Genomic DNA, 16,432 nt, shown 5'->3' on the forward strand with positions numbered 1-16,432 from the left:
GAAAGGAAGGAAGGAATGAATGGAGAGAGAGAGAGAGAGAGAGAGAGAGAGAGAGAGAGTAAAAAATGAGAGGTGTGTAGTGTAGAAGGACCAGCTGACATTATAAAGCTGGTGAGTTTATGAGTCGTGGTGATTAGTCAGATCTTACCAATCAATGACACATTCACATGGCTGCCTGCTCTGTTGCTAACCCCAATACACACTAATTGGTCTATTCCTGGCTTAACATGGAGACGCTGCCTTCCACTTCAGAGCAAGCTCTCTCTCTCTCTCTCTCTCTCTCTCTCTCTCTCTCTCTCGCTCACACACACACTCTGCATGCATACACTCATACATATCTGGTGAAGAGCATGCTGCGTATATTTTCTTAAAAGGTCAAATTGATTCTGATTCAATTTGTGAGTGGATGAGGACCAATGGATACCGCCACATCTGCACTAACAATAAGGAGAGAATGGGATCCCACTACGGACCAATCACACGACAGAATCTGGACGGGGGAAAAACTCACAAATGTAATTTAAGTTTGTTGAGTGTTTAGATAATGCAGCCTAATGTAATGCTGTGCTGTATGGGCCCAACAGGCTCCACCACATAGCAACAGCGCCACCAACATCTCAGACCAGAAACTGCATGTTTTAACACACTTGTGGGTTCAAATCGGCATTACATTAGACCTACAGTATTATTATTAGATTATAAATATTATCCATTTGAAATATGATTTAAACATACAGATGTGTCAATATTTGCAGAATTAAAAATATATCTAGGCATTTTGGGGATATAAATCAAATCAAATGGTCACACTTTATTTGGATTTTCCATCTGTAGATGCTTTACAGATGGTCATACGATCAACAAACTATCTGTTGATAAGCAACTGCTTGTTAAAGGTTAGGGTTAAGTTTAGAATAAGGGTTAGGATAAGGGTTAGGGTAAGTAGTTAGTTGAAATGTTACTGGTAGTCTGTAGCATCTCCAGATGAACTATCCAAATAGTGTTACCACTACTACTACTACAATACAACAGTTGGAACAGGGATGTGAAATATTGCATGAGTGTGAGAGTTGCTCATTGGAGAGGGCATTTTAGTCATCACATACATACACTTGGGTAGGGTCACCCATAGGGTACATTTCTCTCTCAGTGAGTGCTGGGAGCGAGCAGCACTTCTAGCTGAGAGGAGGACAAGAGGAGAGCTCACTTAAACACATGACTAGTACTACCCAAATATTAGTATGTGTGTGTGTGTGTGTGTGTGTGTGTGTGTGTGTGTGTGTGTGTGTGTGTGTGTGTGTGTGTGTGTGTGTGTGTGTGTGTGCGCACGTGTTGTTTACTGTGAAGCCGTTTGTAGTAAACAACAATGCAATTACTCTTTTAACCAGAGAGAGTGAGCGAGCGAGCGAGACAGAGAGAGACAGAGACAGCGAGAGAGAGAGAGAGAGAGAGAGAGAGCGAGAGAGACAGAGAGAGAGACAGAGAGAGAGAGACAGAGAGAGAGAGAGGCAGAGAGAGACAGAGAGAGACAGAGAGAGAGAGAGAGAGAGACAGAGAGAGACAGAGAGAGAGAGCGAGAGCGAGAGAGACAGAGAGAGAGACAGAGAGAGAGAGACAGAGAGAGACAGAGAGAGGCAGAGAGAGACAGAGAGAGACAGAGAGAGAGAGAGAGAGAGAGAGACAGAGAGAGAGAGAGAGAGAGAGAGAGAGACAGAGAGAGAGAGAGAGTAAAGAGGTGTGTAGTGTAGAAGGACCAGCTGACATTATACAGCTGGTGAGTTTATGAGTCGTGGTGATTAGCCAGATCTTACCAATCAATGACACAGTCACAGTACTTGAAACATTGGAAAGAACTAACCAAAACATTGAATGCTATTTGGTCCTAAACAGAGAATACACAGTGGCAGAATACCTACCACTGTGACTGACCCTAAATTAAGGAACACTTTGACTATATACAGACTCAGTGAGCATAGCCTTGCTATTGAGAGAGGCGGCTGTAGGCAGAACTGTCTCTCAAGAGAAGACAGGCTATGTGCACACTTCCCTCAAAATTAGATGGAAACAGCTGCACTTCCTAACCTCCTGCCAAATTCATGACACATTTCAGATTATACAGACCAACAAAGAATTTGATAAACTCCAGTATATATTAGGTGAAATACCACAGTGCGCATCACAGCAGCAAGATTTGTGACCTGTTGCCACAAGAAATGGGCAACCAGTGAAGAACAAACACCAATGTAAATACAACCTATATTTATCTGTCTATTTCTTTTCCCTTTCGTCCTACAACTGTTTGCACATTGTTACAACACTGTACATAACCATTATATAACATTTGAAATATCTCTATTATTTTGAAACCTTTGTGAGCGTAATGTTTACTGTTCACTTTTGATGATTTATTTCCCTTTTGTTTATTATCTATTTCACTTGCTTTGGCAATGTAAACATGTTTCCCATGCCAATAAAGCCCTTTGAGTTGAATTGAGAGGCAGAGAGTGAGATCCACACCCACTGTCTCTCCAGCCACTCTTAACACATATTTGCTACATCCACTGAGAATACAAACACCCCTGACAAACACAACCTGACTATCATTCAAATGTCAACGCAAATTGCAGGGTCTGTTTTTTCTGAATGGCTGGCGTTAGCCGGCCGTAATGATGGCAAGGAGTGGGTGTTCAAGAGGAGCCATTTATCTACTGTAAATTTCAATATTTATTGTAAATAATGTTCTCTACAAAGAAATCTACATACAAAATCTTGGGGAAAAAAGACGAGTTAGCACTTTAGTAAACCACACACAGACGCACGCACGCACACACACACACACATGCAAACACACACATGCGCACACACACACGCACACAGGCTAACAATATTATCGTCCCGGATCACTAACTCAGCAGATCTCACTCACATCACCCGCGATAACACACACACACCTCTATGTGTCCTGTCAATAGGACATGGAGGGCTTTGGCACTAATGGAGATAAGAGAGAGAAGGGTGAGGATGGTAAAAGAGAATGAGGGGGGGGGCGACACAAAGGAGCACACACACACACACACAAACAAAAAGGCTGGTCTTTTGTGCTACTGCCAATACCTCGCAAGATTAATACTGTCCATGCAGGTACAATAAGGTACTGGGTCAATTCTAGTTGGAATTGGAATGTAGGGCTAAATTAAATTCTTATTCTATTCTGCTGCCCTTCCCTACTCTATTGGTCTAATTCATACCAAATGGAATGTTCCTGTGTGTGTAGGTGCAGGGTCCTCCACAATGTTGAATTACTAGAATTATAGTACTGTAATGTAACGTCATGGCCTCACTGACTTCCATGCAGCAAAATGGTTCACAATAAGGCCTTTTAAACATGCGCGCACACACACGCGCACACACACACACACACACACACACACACACACACCTAGTAGATGTATGTGTAGAATATATTGGCTGGACCCCGGTCTGTCTGTGTGTCTGACATTTGGACACCTGTCAATCAAGTCTTTCAATGAGCCAGCGGCGGGAAACGAGGTGCTGGGGGTCAGCGACTCACGGCATCTCCATGGCAACGGCTTCAGGGAAGTTCATAGCCCGCTGGGACGTTGCCATAACCCTGCCGCAGTGAGTGTGTGTGTATCTGTGTGTGTGGTGTCTTGCCTCCATTGTGCTCAGTAAGCCAGGTGTTTTAGGTGAACTATCCTCGTCTCCTCTCTCACTTTGACCCAGGCAGTTTAGCCTCTCCTTCCCTACATCCCTCTGTCCAGCCATCCCTCCCTCCCAACCTCACTCCCTCACTCCCCTTACAAAGAGCAGGCCAGGAAAGAGGAAGGACCTGCAGAAAGTCACAGCACCCAGAAAGGTCCACTTAACCCTCTGCACCCTCCCTTTCTCCCTCCCTCTGTCTCCATCCATCACTACCCCACTCTCTAGACAATCTTTTTCTGTCTCTAATTATATTACACTTCACAGGTTTGTCAGTCTTCCCCACCACTGTTGTCTCCTCTCTCCCTCTATTCCCCCCCCCCACCCCCACCCCACTCTAATTGTGCTGCAAACATATTTGTAAGGAAGATTTTGTAGGCCTGAAAATGGGACTGTGTGTACTAAAAGGTGGGGTGTGTGTGGAAGAGGGTGGGGGTGGTAGAACCATAGGGGTACAAGTGCCCAAATGATCCCATACTGGGGTTCACATGGACAGCATGCACTCAACCACACACAGAAGAGATGAATACACACACACACACACACCGTAACCCGGTAACTACAGCTTACACTGTTGGAGAAACGTTTATGACATGAATAGAGAACACATTTAGTATTCTCAGGCAGGGTGTGTGTGTGTGTGTGTGTGTGTGTGTGTGTATCACAGGAGGTTGGTGGCACCTTAACTGGGGAGGACGGGCTTGTAGTAATGGCTGGAGTGGAATAGGTGGAATGAAATCAAATGGACCAAGTACATGGTTTCCAGGTGTTTGATGCCGTTCCATTTGCGCCGTTCCAGATATTATCATGAGCCGTCCTCCCCTCACCAGCCTCCTGTGGTGTGTGTGTTGGAGGCCTTCTTGGAGGGATAAGTGGAATATAACAACTCCATGATAAGTGTTCCGTAAGTGTTCAGTAAACAGGTCAGTGCTTGTGGCTCACATATTATATTCAACACACACAAACACGCACAACCACACACACACACACACACACACACACACACACACACACACACACACACACACACACACACACACACACACACACACACACACACAGGTAGCTTGGGTACTCTGTCCCTTTATGAGAGTCTAACTGTATCTCCAGTGTTAGTCAAATCTGCTGCTAATTGCTGTTTGATTTGGATTAACATGGTTCATTGCTCCAATGTACCAACACTGCCAGACTCATTACACACACACACACACACACACACACACACACACACACACACACACACACACACACACACACACACACACACACACACACACACACACACACACACACCCCTCCCTCCTCCCTCCATCCCCGGACAAGGCCTCTCTCTCCGGCTGTTATTGTGGGGATAATTCTAGGGATAATCTCCCACAAACGTCTCGGAGTGCTGCCACCCCGTTTGCCCAGTGCCTGATTACCAGCCTCCCTGTGCCAACCACTTCTACTGACCGCTGTCACGCACACATGCTTCTAGGCACAAACACACATTTTCAAACCTGCCAACCATTCCTACTGTCAGCTGCGTTCAAATAAACACACACGCTATGTAGCAAGGAATCACCAACAGGATGTTTGTGTGGTTTGATTGCCACCTAGTGGTTGAATTTACAACTTTCATTCTACACTTGGGAGAAGGTTTTATATTGAATCCTATGGATTTAATTTATTGACCAACACTGCCATCTAGTGCCAAGATATCAGTGTTACTACATGAATGGCTTCAGATGCAAATCCAGGATCAGTGCACCCTCCTCAAGTCCTAATCATAACCATTAGGAAGTGACATGGACACACGCAGATAAGAGAACGTTTGATCTAACTTCATCACACACACTAGCTGTTTAAACACATACTCAGATGTCACATGTCACTCACAGGTAGAACCCGTACAGACTCTTTATTCTGGACCACAATATGTTCCTCTCCTCTCCTCTCCTCTCCTCTCCTCTCCTCTCCTCTCTCTCCTCTCCTCTCCTCTCTCTCCTCTCCTCTCCTCTCCTCTCCTCCAGCAATGAAAGGTAAAGTAACTGATGTCGCTCTATTTCTTTCAGCTGCACAACACTTTCAAAAAGACTCTTCTCCTCTCTGCATCCAGGGAGAAAAGGTAGAGTGAAAATTCTCTGGAACTAAAGTACGCAGATCTAAAAAACTGAAAGCACATCCACAGGTGCAGGGAACACTAAATACCATGGGGGAAATAGGGACATACCTGGAGAATTTGGATGCTCCGCTCCCATTGCTGCACTCCCATGTCAATCAAAGAGTCTTTGTCAGACTTAATTCCACCAGATTTTCTTAGTGAGAGAAGTATCCCATCAGTGAGTGAGTCATTGAAGCTTCTTGAATTGAGGGAGTCACATTCCAAAGCAAGGAGAACCAGGTCCAGTTATAAGCACCTCATCAGCTCTCCTGCCTCTCCCTTTTGCCCTCTCAGTTTGCTCTGACAGACTATACACTCAGCCACAGAGCTTACTCTGCCCTAAAGTTGAGCTGGAGAGAGAGAAATGGCAGAGAGAGAGAGGCAGAGAGAGAACATAACTGGCAGCAAGTAGTGACAAACCACCAGCTCACAAATCTGTAATCCATTGAGCTTTCTGAGTCAAATCTGTCCTTCTGTTATGCCGACTCCTCCACCCTTCTCCTCTAATCCAGCCACACACCGTCTTCCCCATTTCCCCTCTCTGCTCCACACTTTATATCATCTAATACTGCACCATTATCCTACTGCATAGTCCTCTCTCCTCTCAACTCCTGACTGAGCCAATGTCTGCCCAGAGGCCCATCCCTCTCTCTGTCCCCATCTTCATCTGTCACTCCTTTCCCCATATTTCATGTCACTCCTAGAATTTCTCTGCCATCTCTTTCCCATTGCTCTTCTTCTCTTCCTACCCTTATATACTCTCCAGCAGTGTTCTGCTGCCTTCGCTGCGTCTCCAGCAGACTGCATGTATTATTATCCCCACAATGGCCTCCCAGCTTATTGTTTATGAATTACCAGCGCTGCAGGCCAAACAAAGGCTATTTTCATAAAGAAACCTCCATTTCATTTCAGCTCCAATTAGATAGGAGGCTAAAGAATAGAGGTGGACTGGCCGCAGCCTCTAAGGATGGCAGGCCCCATTCAGAGCCATTCAATGGGGCCTTATTGCTTTCCTTGACAAAGGGAGCTTGTGGATGGGCTTTCAGACTAAAAAACACAGAGTAGAAATGACTGGGAAGAGAAGACAGTCTCCTGTACAATAACAAACCTTTAAAGGGAAGGATAGTGTCTTTCGCTTATCCTTCCATCCATCAATTTATCCTTCCGTTTCTTCGCTTTCTTCTTTTTGGTGTGTGTATATTGGCCTGGACATGAATGACTGACAGTTGAAAGAGAAAGGAGGAGAGAATAAGAAAGAGCAGCTCAGTTCTTCACAATACATGTCAACTCTAAATGATCATTGGCCGTTGAATAGACAGAGAGGAGAGGAAAGTGTGTGTGTTCGCACAGCTGATTGATGTACAGCTTTGAAAATAGAGAAAGAGAGAAAAAGAAAGAAAGAAGACGCGAGCGAGAGACACCTTGATGCTTTTACAGAACTCTACAATAGTCAAGGGCACATTGTGGCCCTGTCAGTGACAAGCTGTCACTTTCTCTCTAAGAAAGCAGAGGGAGACAGAGAGAAAGAGAGGGAGACAGAGAGAAAGAGAGGGAGAAAGAAAGAAAGAAAGAAAAGAAAGTGAGAAAGAAAGGAGAGAGAGAGAAAGAGAGAGAGAGAGGACTATGCCAGGTCAAAGATGAAAAATGCGACTAAGACAATTTCTTCTTCACAGTTTCTTCCAATGTGTAAACTGTAAATACACTGAACAAAAATATAAATTCAACATGTAAAGTGAGCTGAAATAAAAGATCCACAAAATTCTTCATACACACAAAAAGCTAATTTCTCTCAAATGATGTGCACAAATTTGTTTACATCCCTGTTAGTGAGCATTTCTCTTTTGCCAAGATAATCCATCCACCTGACAGGTGTGGCATTTCAAGATGTTTAAACGGCATCATCATTACACAGGTGCACCTTGTGCTGGGACAATAAAAGGCCACTTTAAAATGTGCAATTTTGTCACACAACACAATGCCACAGATGTATCAATTTTGAGGGTGCATGCAATTGGCATGCTGACTGCAGGAACGTCCACCAGAGCTGTTACCAGAGAATTAGCCTTCCCTGTAGCTCAGTTGGTAGAGCATGGTGTTTGCAACACCAGGGTTGTGGGTTCGATTCCCACGGGGGGCCAGCCCAGGAAAAAATAAATAAAAAAAATGTAAGTCGCTCTGGATAAGAGCGTCTGCTAAATGACTAAAATTTAATGTAATTGAATGTTCATTTCTCTACCATAAGCTGCCTCCAATGTTGTTTTAGAGAATTTGGCAGTACATCCAACCAGCCTCACAACCACAGACCACGTGTAACCACGCCAGCCCAGGACCTCCACATCTGGGTTCTTCACCTGCGGGATCATCTGAGACCAGCCACCCAGACAGCTGATGAAACTGTGGGTGTACACAACCAAAGACTTTCTGCACAAACTGTCAGAAACCGTCTCAGGGAAGCTCATCTGCGTGCTAGTCGTCCTCACCAGGGACTTGACCTGACTGCAGTTTGGCGTCGTAACCGACGTAAGTGGGTAAATGCTCACCTTCGATGGCCACTGGCACCCTGGAGAAGTGTGCTCTTCATGGATTAATCCAAGGTTTCAACTGTACCGGGCAGATGGTAGACAGTGTGTATGGCGGCGTGTGGGCGAGCGGGATGTCGATGTCAACATTGTGAACAGAGTGCCCCATGGTGGCGGTGGGGTTATGGTATGGGCAGGCAGGTATAAGCTATGTACAACGAACACAATTGCAATTAATCGACGGCAATCTGAATGCACAGAGATACCTTGACGAGATCCCGAGGTCCATTGTTGTGCCGTTCATCTGCCGCCATCACCTCATGTTTCAACCTGATAATGCACAGCCACATGTCATAAGGATCTGTACACAATTCCTGGAAGTTGAAAATGTCTTAGTTCTTCCATGGCCTGCATACTCACCAGACATGTCACCCGTTGAGAATGTTTGGGATGCTATGGATCGACGTGTACGACGGCGTGTTCCAGTTCCTGCCAATATCCAACAACTTCACACAGCCATTGAAAAGGAGTGGGACAGTATTCCACTGGCCACAACCAACAGCCTGATCAACTCTATGCGACGGAGATGTGTTGTGCTGCCGTAGGCAAATGGTGGTCACACCAGATACTGGCTGGTTTTCTGATCCACGCCCCTACCTTTTTTTTAATGGTATCTGTCACCAACGGATGCATATCTGTATTCCTAATCATGTGAAATCCATACATTAGGGCCTAATTCATTTCATTTCAATTGACTGATTTCCTTATATGAACTGTAACTCTTTGAAATTGTTGCATTTTGCGTTTATATTTTTGCTCAGTGTAGAATAGAAAGTAAACCTGTCCTGGCTAGCATCAATCTGAGTGTTAGATCTGGGTGTTACAGAGGAAAAATCTAGGTTTTATGTTCCTTTGTATTTATGCAGGTATAGTTAAACAGAAGACAAAGTGTGACTTTAGCCAGTACCAAATAATCAGGGAACAAGGTGATGGCGGTACGTTGATAAAGGATGACATTTGAGCCTTTGAGGCGACACCAGCAGAATTAGAGCCTTTTCCTTTAGAAACCAAAGCAGGAGAGTCAGACCCCACAAAGGTCTTTGATAGGCTTGTCACATCGATAAGGTGGGATATAATCACACACACAACTTACTTGCCAAAGGAGTGAGAGAAAGGAGAAGATATCTTCATTACCCCATGCTTCCCTGCTTAAATTGTTGTCAGTGTGTGTGTGTGTGTGTGTGTGTGTGTGTGTGTGCGTGTGTGTGTGTGTGTGTGCGTGCGTGCGTGCGTGCGTGCGTGAGACAGCGAGAGAACCAACCTTCCTTCCTTTGGATCACCATCCTGGTTGTTGTTATCATCCTGCTCCCAAGCCTTCGTATCACGTTGCCTCATAAATACCTGTAGAATGTCATGTCCTGATCTCCCCTTTCAAATGTCATTCTTACCTTTCAACCAAGCAGACTACAGCCCCCCCTACACAACATGATCCGATCTCCTAGAGGCCCCTAGCACCCAGCCTGTACTCAGACATGTTAGCTTGTGTTTAGCAGAGAAGATTACGTCTCAAATGGAACCCTATTCCTTTTATAGTGCACTACTTTTGACTAGAGCCCAGAGTGCCACTTGGGATGCATGCATACTACATGTGGTCCTGAAGCATCACCCTGGTTCATTACCTGCTTGGTGACTCCTGATAAGCTGGGTGACAGAGAGGCTATGAGACACTGACACTAGTTAGAGATACAGTACACAGACGGATAGTAGTGGATGTACGGTGAGCTTTCTGCCGCAGAGCGGCTAGCGTGGCATCACCTAGGTGGGTGTTGCACATTGGTGGTAGATGAGGTGTGAATGTAACGTACTTTGAGCACCTGGAAAAGCGCTACGTAAATCCAATTCATCATCATCAGTCTTTCCAGTCTTTCTGCAGTACAAGGACCAGGTTTGGAGTCGCTAAAAACACATTTTATTTCATACCACAGCAATGTTCATATTTACATCAAAGCGTACCAGTACCAGGCAGTACCAATACCAGTCAGTACCAATACCAGTCAGTACCAATATCAATACCAGTCAGTACCAATACCAATATCAATACCAGTCAGTACCAATATCAATACCAATACCAATATCAATACCAGCCAGTACCAATAGCAATACCAGTCAGTACCAGTACCAATACCAGTCAGTACCAATACCAGTATCAATACCAGTCAGTACCAATACCAGTCAGTACCAATACCAATATCAATACCAGCCAGTACCAATACCAGTCAGTACCAATATCAATACCAGCCAGTACCAATACCAGTCAGTAGCAATATCAATACCAGCCAGTACCAATACCAATACCAGTCAGTACCAATATCAGTCAGTACCAATACCAGTATCAATACCAGTCAGTACCAATACCAGTCAGTACCAATACCAGTATCAATACCAGTCATTACCAATACCAGTGGGTACCAATATCAATACCAGCCAGTACCAATACCAGCTGGTACCAATAGCAATATCAATACCAGTCAGTACCAATACCAGTCAGTACCAACACCAGTCAGTACCAATACCAATATCAATACCTGTCAGTACCAATACCAATACCAGTCAGTACCAATACCAATATCAATACCAGTCAGTACCAATATCAATATCAGTCAGTACCAATATCAATATCAGTCAGTACCAATACCAATATCAATACCAGTCAGTACCAATATCAATATCAGTCAGTACCAATAGCAATATCAGTCAGTACCAATACCAATACCAGTCAGTACCAACACCAGCCAGTCCATTTCTGTACAAATCCCTTCTGACCCACCGGTCAATGACAACACAAGGCCCAACCACAAGACAGGCCGCTACAAGTCCTTACACAGAAGACCACAAGACAATGGAATATAAGACATTAAAATGGATAGATTTCATAGTAATTAAATAACAGTAAAGAGGTGAATGAGGAGTTGTTTTGTACAGTACCATTAGAGCTGTAACGCTTTGCTGAGTATCATTTGTAAACAGAGACGGAGGGAGGGAGAGAGGGAAGACTCCAGGTCCATGTTGGTTTAGGGAGAGATCCACAGACGTTCCTCATTGTTATAGGTGGAGCCATGTGACCTGACCGGGTAAAACTCAGGGTCCTAGTTCTACACACACACACACACGTTTCCGCAAGCAAACACTCATTCACACTCACACACGTTTCTCCATCACACACTAGCACACACACCACACACACACAATTCACTCTCACACCATCTCATATGCACACACACACCTCATAAGTTAGTCTCGTCCCAGGTGGGGTCGTTCATAGTCTTTAAAACCCTCCTGACCACTTTCTCCACATCTTTCCGTGCCCTCTGCTCCTCCTCCAGTGACCTCTTCATCTTCTTATTGTCCTGTTGAGGGGTCAAAGGTCAGTTTGAATATGCCACAAGCATTCGGTTGTAGTTCTACTACTTCATCCGTCATAACAGTGTAATGTCAGGTGTCGTAAGCGGTCATGAGCTGTCATAGGCCCGTTATAAGCCAGTGGGATGGTGACACAGAGTGGACATTCACCTGTTTGAGCTCCTGTACCTCGTCCCTCAGGGCGTACACTACATCCTCGAGGCTCCTTCAACACAACACACACGGTTAATACCATCCTAGAGACAAATACATGACTATATACAGGGTCTTCGGAAAGTATTTAGACCCCTTGACTTTTTCCACATTTTGTTACATTTTAGAATAAGGCTGTAACGTATCAAATATGTACTTTCTTAGCAATCTACACACAATACCCCATAATGACAAAGCGAAAACAGTAAAATTCATAAACAAATTTAAAAGAGAAATTCCGTATTTCAATAAGTATTCAGACCCTTTGTTATGAGACGAAATTGAGCTCAGGTGCATCATGTTTCCATTGATCATCTTTGAGATGTTTCTACCACTTGATTGGAGTCCACGTGGTAAATTCAATTGATTGGACATGATTTGGAAAGGCACACACCTGTCTATATAAGGTCCCACAGTTGACAGTGCATGTCAGAGCAAAAACCAAGACAAGATATCAAAGGAATTGTCCGAAGAGCTCCGAGACAGGATTGTGTAGAGGCACAGATCTGGGGAAGGGTACCAAAAAATGTCTGCAGCATTGAAGGTCCCCAAGAACACAGTGGCCTCCATCATTCTTAAATAGAAGAAGTTTGGAACACGAAGACTCTTCCTAGAGCTGGCTGCCTGGCCAAACTGAGCAATCGAGGGAGAACGGCCTTGGTCAGGGAGGTGACCAAGAGCCTGATGGTCACTCTGACAGAGCTCCAGTGTTCCTCTGTGGAGATGGGAGAACTTTCCAGAAGGACAACCATCTCTGCAGCACTCCACCAATCAGGCCTTTATGGTAGAGTGGCCAGACGGAAGCCACTCCTCACTAAAAGGCACCTAAAGACTCTCAGACCATGAGAAACAAGATTCTCTGGTCTGATGTAACCAAGATTGAACTCTTTGGCCTGAAAGCCAAGCATCACGTCTGGAGGAAATCTGGCACCATCCCTACGGTGAAGCATGGTGGTGGCAGCAACATGCTGTGGGGATGTTTTTCAGCAGCAGGGACTGGGAGACTAGTCAGGATTGAAGCAAAGATGAATGGAGCAAAGTACAGAGAGATCCTTGATGAAAACCTGCTCTAGAGCGGTCAGGACCTCAGACTGGGGCGAAGGTTCACCTTCCAACAGGACAACAACCCTGAGCACACAGCCAAAACAACGCAGGAGTGGCTTCGGGACAAGTCTCTGAATGTCCTTGAATGGCCCAGCCAGACCCCGGACTTGAACACAATCTAACATCTCTGGAGAGAGCTAAAAATAGCTGTGCAGCAACGCTACCTATCCAACCTGACAGAGCTTGAGAGGATCTGCAGAGAAGAATGGGAGAAACTCCCCAAATACAGCTGTGCCAAGCTTGTAGCGTCATACCCAAGAAGACTTGACGCTGTAATTGCTGCCAAAGGTGCTTCAACAAAGTACTGAGTAAAGGGTCTGAATACTTATGTAAGTGTGATTTCAGTTTTTTATATTTAATAAATTATCAAAAATGTCTAAAAACCTGTTCTTGCTTTGTCGTTATGGGGTAAAGAAAAAACAAACAATTTAAGAATGTAGAATAAGGCTGTAACGTAACAAAATGTGGAAAAAGTCAAGGGGTCTGAATATTTTCTGAAGACACTGTATGTATGCACACAGTACTGCACATGTCTACATACTAACTAGTACTTCATTGTTCAGAAACATAAGCATTCTTATGAAAACACCATCCCACTTTCATTTGGGAATTTCCTCCAGCACATGACGACAGAAGCTGTCATGGGTTACCAAGATACTCATCCCTGACCAAAATTAAGAGGGGGAGGGGAGGAAGTGTGGGAGAGGAAGTAGGGATTAGGAGGACGAGGAAGAACAAGAGGGAGAAGAGAAGGATGACAGAAGGTGGAGGTCTTACTTCTCTCCGACTACAGTCTGTCCGTTGCTCGTGGTCTCCTCCACAATGATCTTCTCCTCTCCAGGGATGATGACTTGCAGCCCTGTGTCCCTCCGCATCGCCCCTGTTCCAAGCACAACACAACACGCTAGATACGCTGATCCAAGGTCAGTTTGGACTTCCAACCCCTAATGGCTGAGGTTAGAATTGTGGGATCCTATCTCTGTAACCTGATCCTAGATCTGTGCTTAAGCCAAGGGCAACTTCTACCCACAGTTTATCTAATATAAGTGATTGAGTTCCTGATTGGTGCTGATTTCTGATCGGCTACATGGCATGGGAAGCAAAATGGACACAACAGGACACAAACACAGGAGAAGATGGAGAGGCTGTGGGTTAGTTATGCATACACAGAACCACGAGACACAACGACAGAGGAGGCAGAGGAGCCATGTTGGAGAGGAAGAACAGAAGGAAGAAAAGAGAGAGGCACACCACATCCAGATCATCCTGATCCATTCACCCCTCATTGGTTTTACCTCACCACACCGCTGTCTGTTGCAGACCAAAAACAACATGGTAACATCAAGCGTATATTCATGAGAGAAAAGACACCATTTTGTTCTCACATTTCCTGCTCCAGTGGTTCAGCCCGGAGCCTTGTTGACAGAGACATCCAACACAGTGAAATAAAGTGTGCTTCTGACAAAACACCCAAAATACCAACAGCTAACAAATGACAGATTTATTCAAAACTCAATGATACAGCGTTTGGGAACTCTTGTCATATACGACAATCTGTATATATATCACAAATACTCTGTAGGTGCCGTTTGTAGGTAGGTCAATAGGTAAGACATTTTGATCACAGGTGTGGGACAGGTCATGTACAGCATTGGAAAGCACAGAGGACATCGCAGTCCCCCGGATCTCTGTTTTCCTTTTTGTTTTTTTTACACCGCAGTCACAAAGTAGAACACAAAACATGAGGACAGTCCTATTCTTAGCTCAAATACTCATATAACAACTGTTTGGCTTCTTATTTTGTTCCGTTTGCATCCACTATGTACAAAAGAGACACTTGTCCATTCTTTTTTTGTTCATGTCCACCTGTCTTGATGAATAAGGATCGCACATGACTGCTCCCGCAAGACTAGGTTTCTCTTTCTGTTGACACTATCTGAACACTGAAATGGTAGATTTACACAATGGATGAGCTGCACTGTACAGGCACATTTCATATCAATGGCAAGCATGATAACTAGGTCACACCATACAGTATGATGTCATACACACACACTGGGGGTAGTAGGCCAGTAGGGGGGGTACAGAAACAGAACTGTTCATATTGAACACATTTCAATGCTCTGCCACAGAGATTGTGCAAAAATGTATCCCAACAACCCACGCTCAATATCCAGTGTAAACTAAACTTTAGTGATACCATTTCATCAAATGTAGAGAGAGAGAGAGAGAGAGAGATCGACTAAGTTCACCAAATCAGTTGTAAACATTTACATACACAGTGAAATAAAATAATAAAAAATCACATACGTTATACAAAATAATTTAAGGACAATAAACAAATCATTTTTATAAATATATAAATAACACAAACCAGTATATTCCGTATATTGTAACAACAACAGCGGGGAGAGAGGACTGATTTGAAGTGGACAGTAAAATAGGGATTTGTAATGTGATACTAGGAAATACTTTCTCACAAAAATAGCTATTAACGCATGGAAGAGCAAGGCAGGATATGTGGTAAAGGATATTGTGTTGTTTGAAACAAAGGTTTCCTACTAGGGACACAGAGACTGGACATGCCAGGTTTGATGACACTGGCATTGAAGACTGTGAGCCTCTGCTTAGGGCCTGGAGTTTTTACTGGTCATGTGATGTGATCAGGAATAACCTGGTCCTACATGACGCTGCCTGCAGCTGAGTTTTAAACACAGATTTGTGTCCTAGAACACAGAGGCTTGACTGTTTCATTTAATCCATCAAACTCTAATTTCGTCGCCCTTTGAGTAGTATGAGCAATGGTTACCTGGACTAATTCCTTGGGGTTTCTAAAAACGGACTTCTCTATGTTGGCTTGTAGGCAGTAGATTTGTTGATACAAACTCTAAATACTCAAGTCTGACGCTCGGTCTCAGTGAGGTCCAGAAAGCATGCTAAAGACAACCCCCTGGCTTTTGAGAATATATCTTTCTTTTTTAGCTGTTGAAGGAATATTGTAGTGTATCTCGTAATGGGGGAAAAAAATCTGAGGCTAAGAGTTGAAATCGTCACCCTGGGAATGAACCATACATGCTGTTTAGAAATAGAACAGGCATTTCATATCCTATACAATATCCTATTAATACCTATATAGTAGAAATACTACTGATGGTGCTGTATTTGCTTGGCATGCTGTGTCCTGTGTGTAAAATACAGCAGGGGGTACTGAAACAGTGGTAAGCGCCATAAGACAGTCATAGTAATACCAAAAAGATATAATGAATTAATTGGATGTCATAAGGAAATGTCAAAGGTCACCATGACATTTGCATGCTACTGTTATACATGTGGG

At 44.2% G+C, this 16,432-nt stretch overlaps 1 protein-coding gene across 3 annotated transcripts in view; it reads right to left on the minus strand.

Annotated features, from left to right (window-relative positions):
- Nucleotides 1-10,328: 10,328 nt before the first annotated feature.
- arhgef7a (Rho guanine nucleotide exchange factor (GEF) 7a) overlaps nucleotides 10,329-16,432 on the minus strand; it is a 37,509-nt gene continuing 31,405 nt past the window's right edge. For 2 of the 3 annotated variants that reach the window (XM_029702855.1, XM_029702854.1), the window contains 3 exons: nucleotides 13,876-13,978; nucleotides 11,953-12,007; nucleotides 10,329-11,789 (listed from right to left, as the gene is read on the minus strand). In XM_029702855.1, the coding sequence (XP_029558715.1) occupies nucleotides 11,667-11,789; nucleotides 11,953-12,007; nucleotides 13,876-13,978 (281 nt within the window). In that variant the 3' untranslated portion in view covers nucleotides 10,329-11,666. The remainder of the gene's footprint in view (nucleotides 11,790-11,952; nucleotides 12,008-13,875; nucleotides 13,979-16,432) is intronic. The other variant, XR_003868157.1, reaches the window with a different exon arrangement.

Source organism: Salmo trutta, chromosome 20 (genome assembly GCF_901001165.1).
Source record: "Salmo trutta chromosome 20, fSalTru1.1, whole genome shotgun sequence".
In the NCBI taxonomy this organism is placed as follows: Eukaryota; Metazoa; Chordata; class Actinopteri; order Salmoniformes; family Salmonidae; genus Salmo; species Salmo trutta.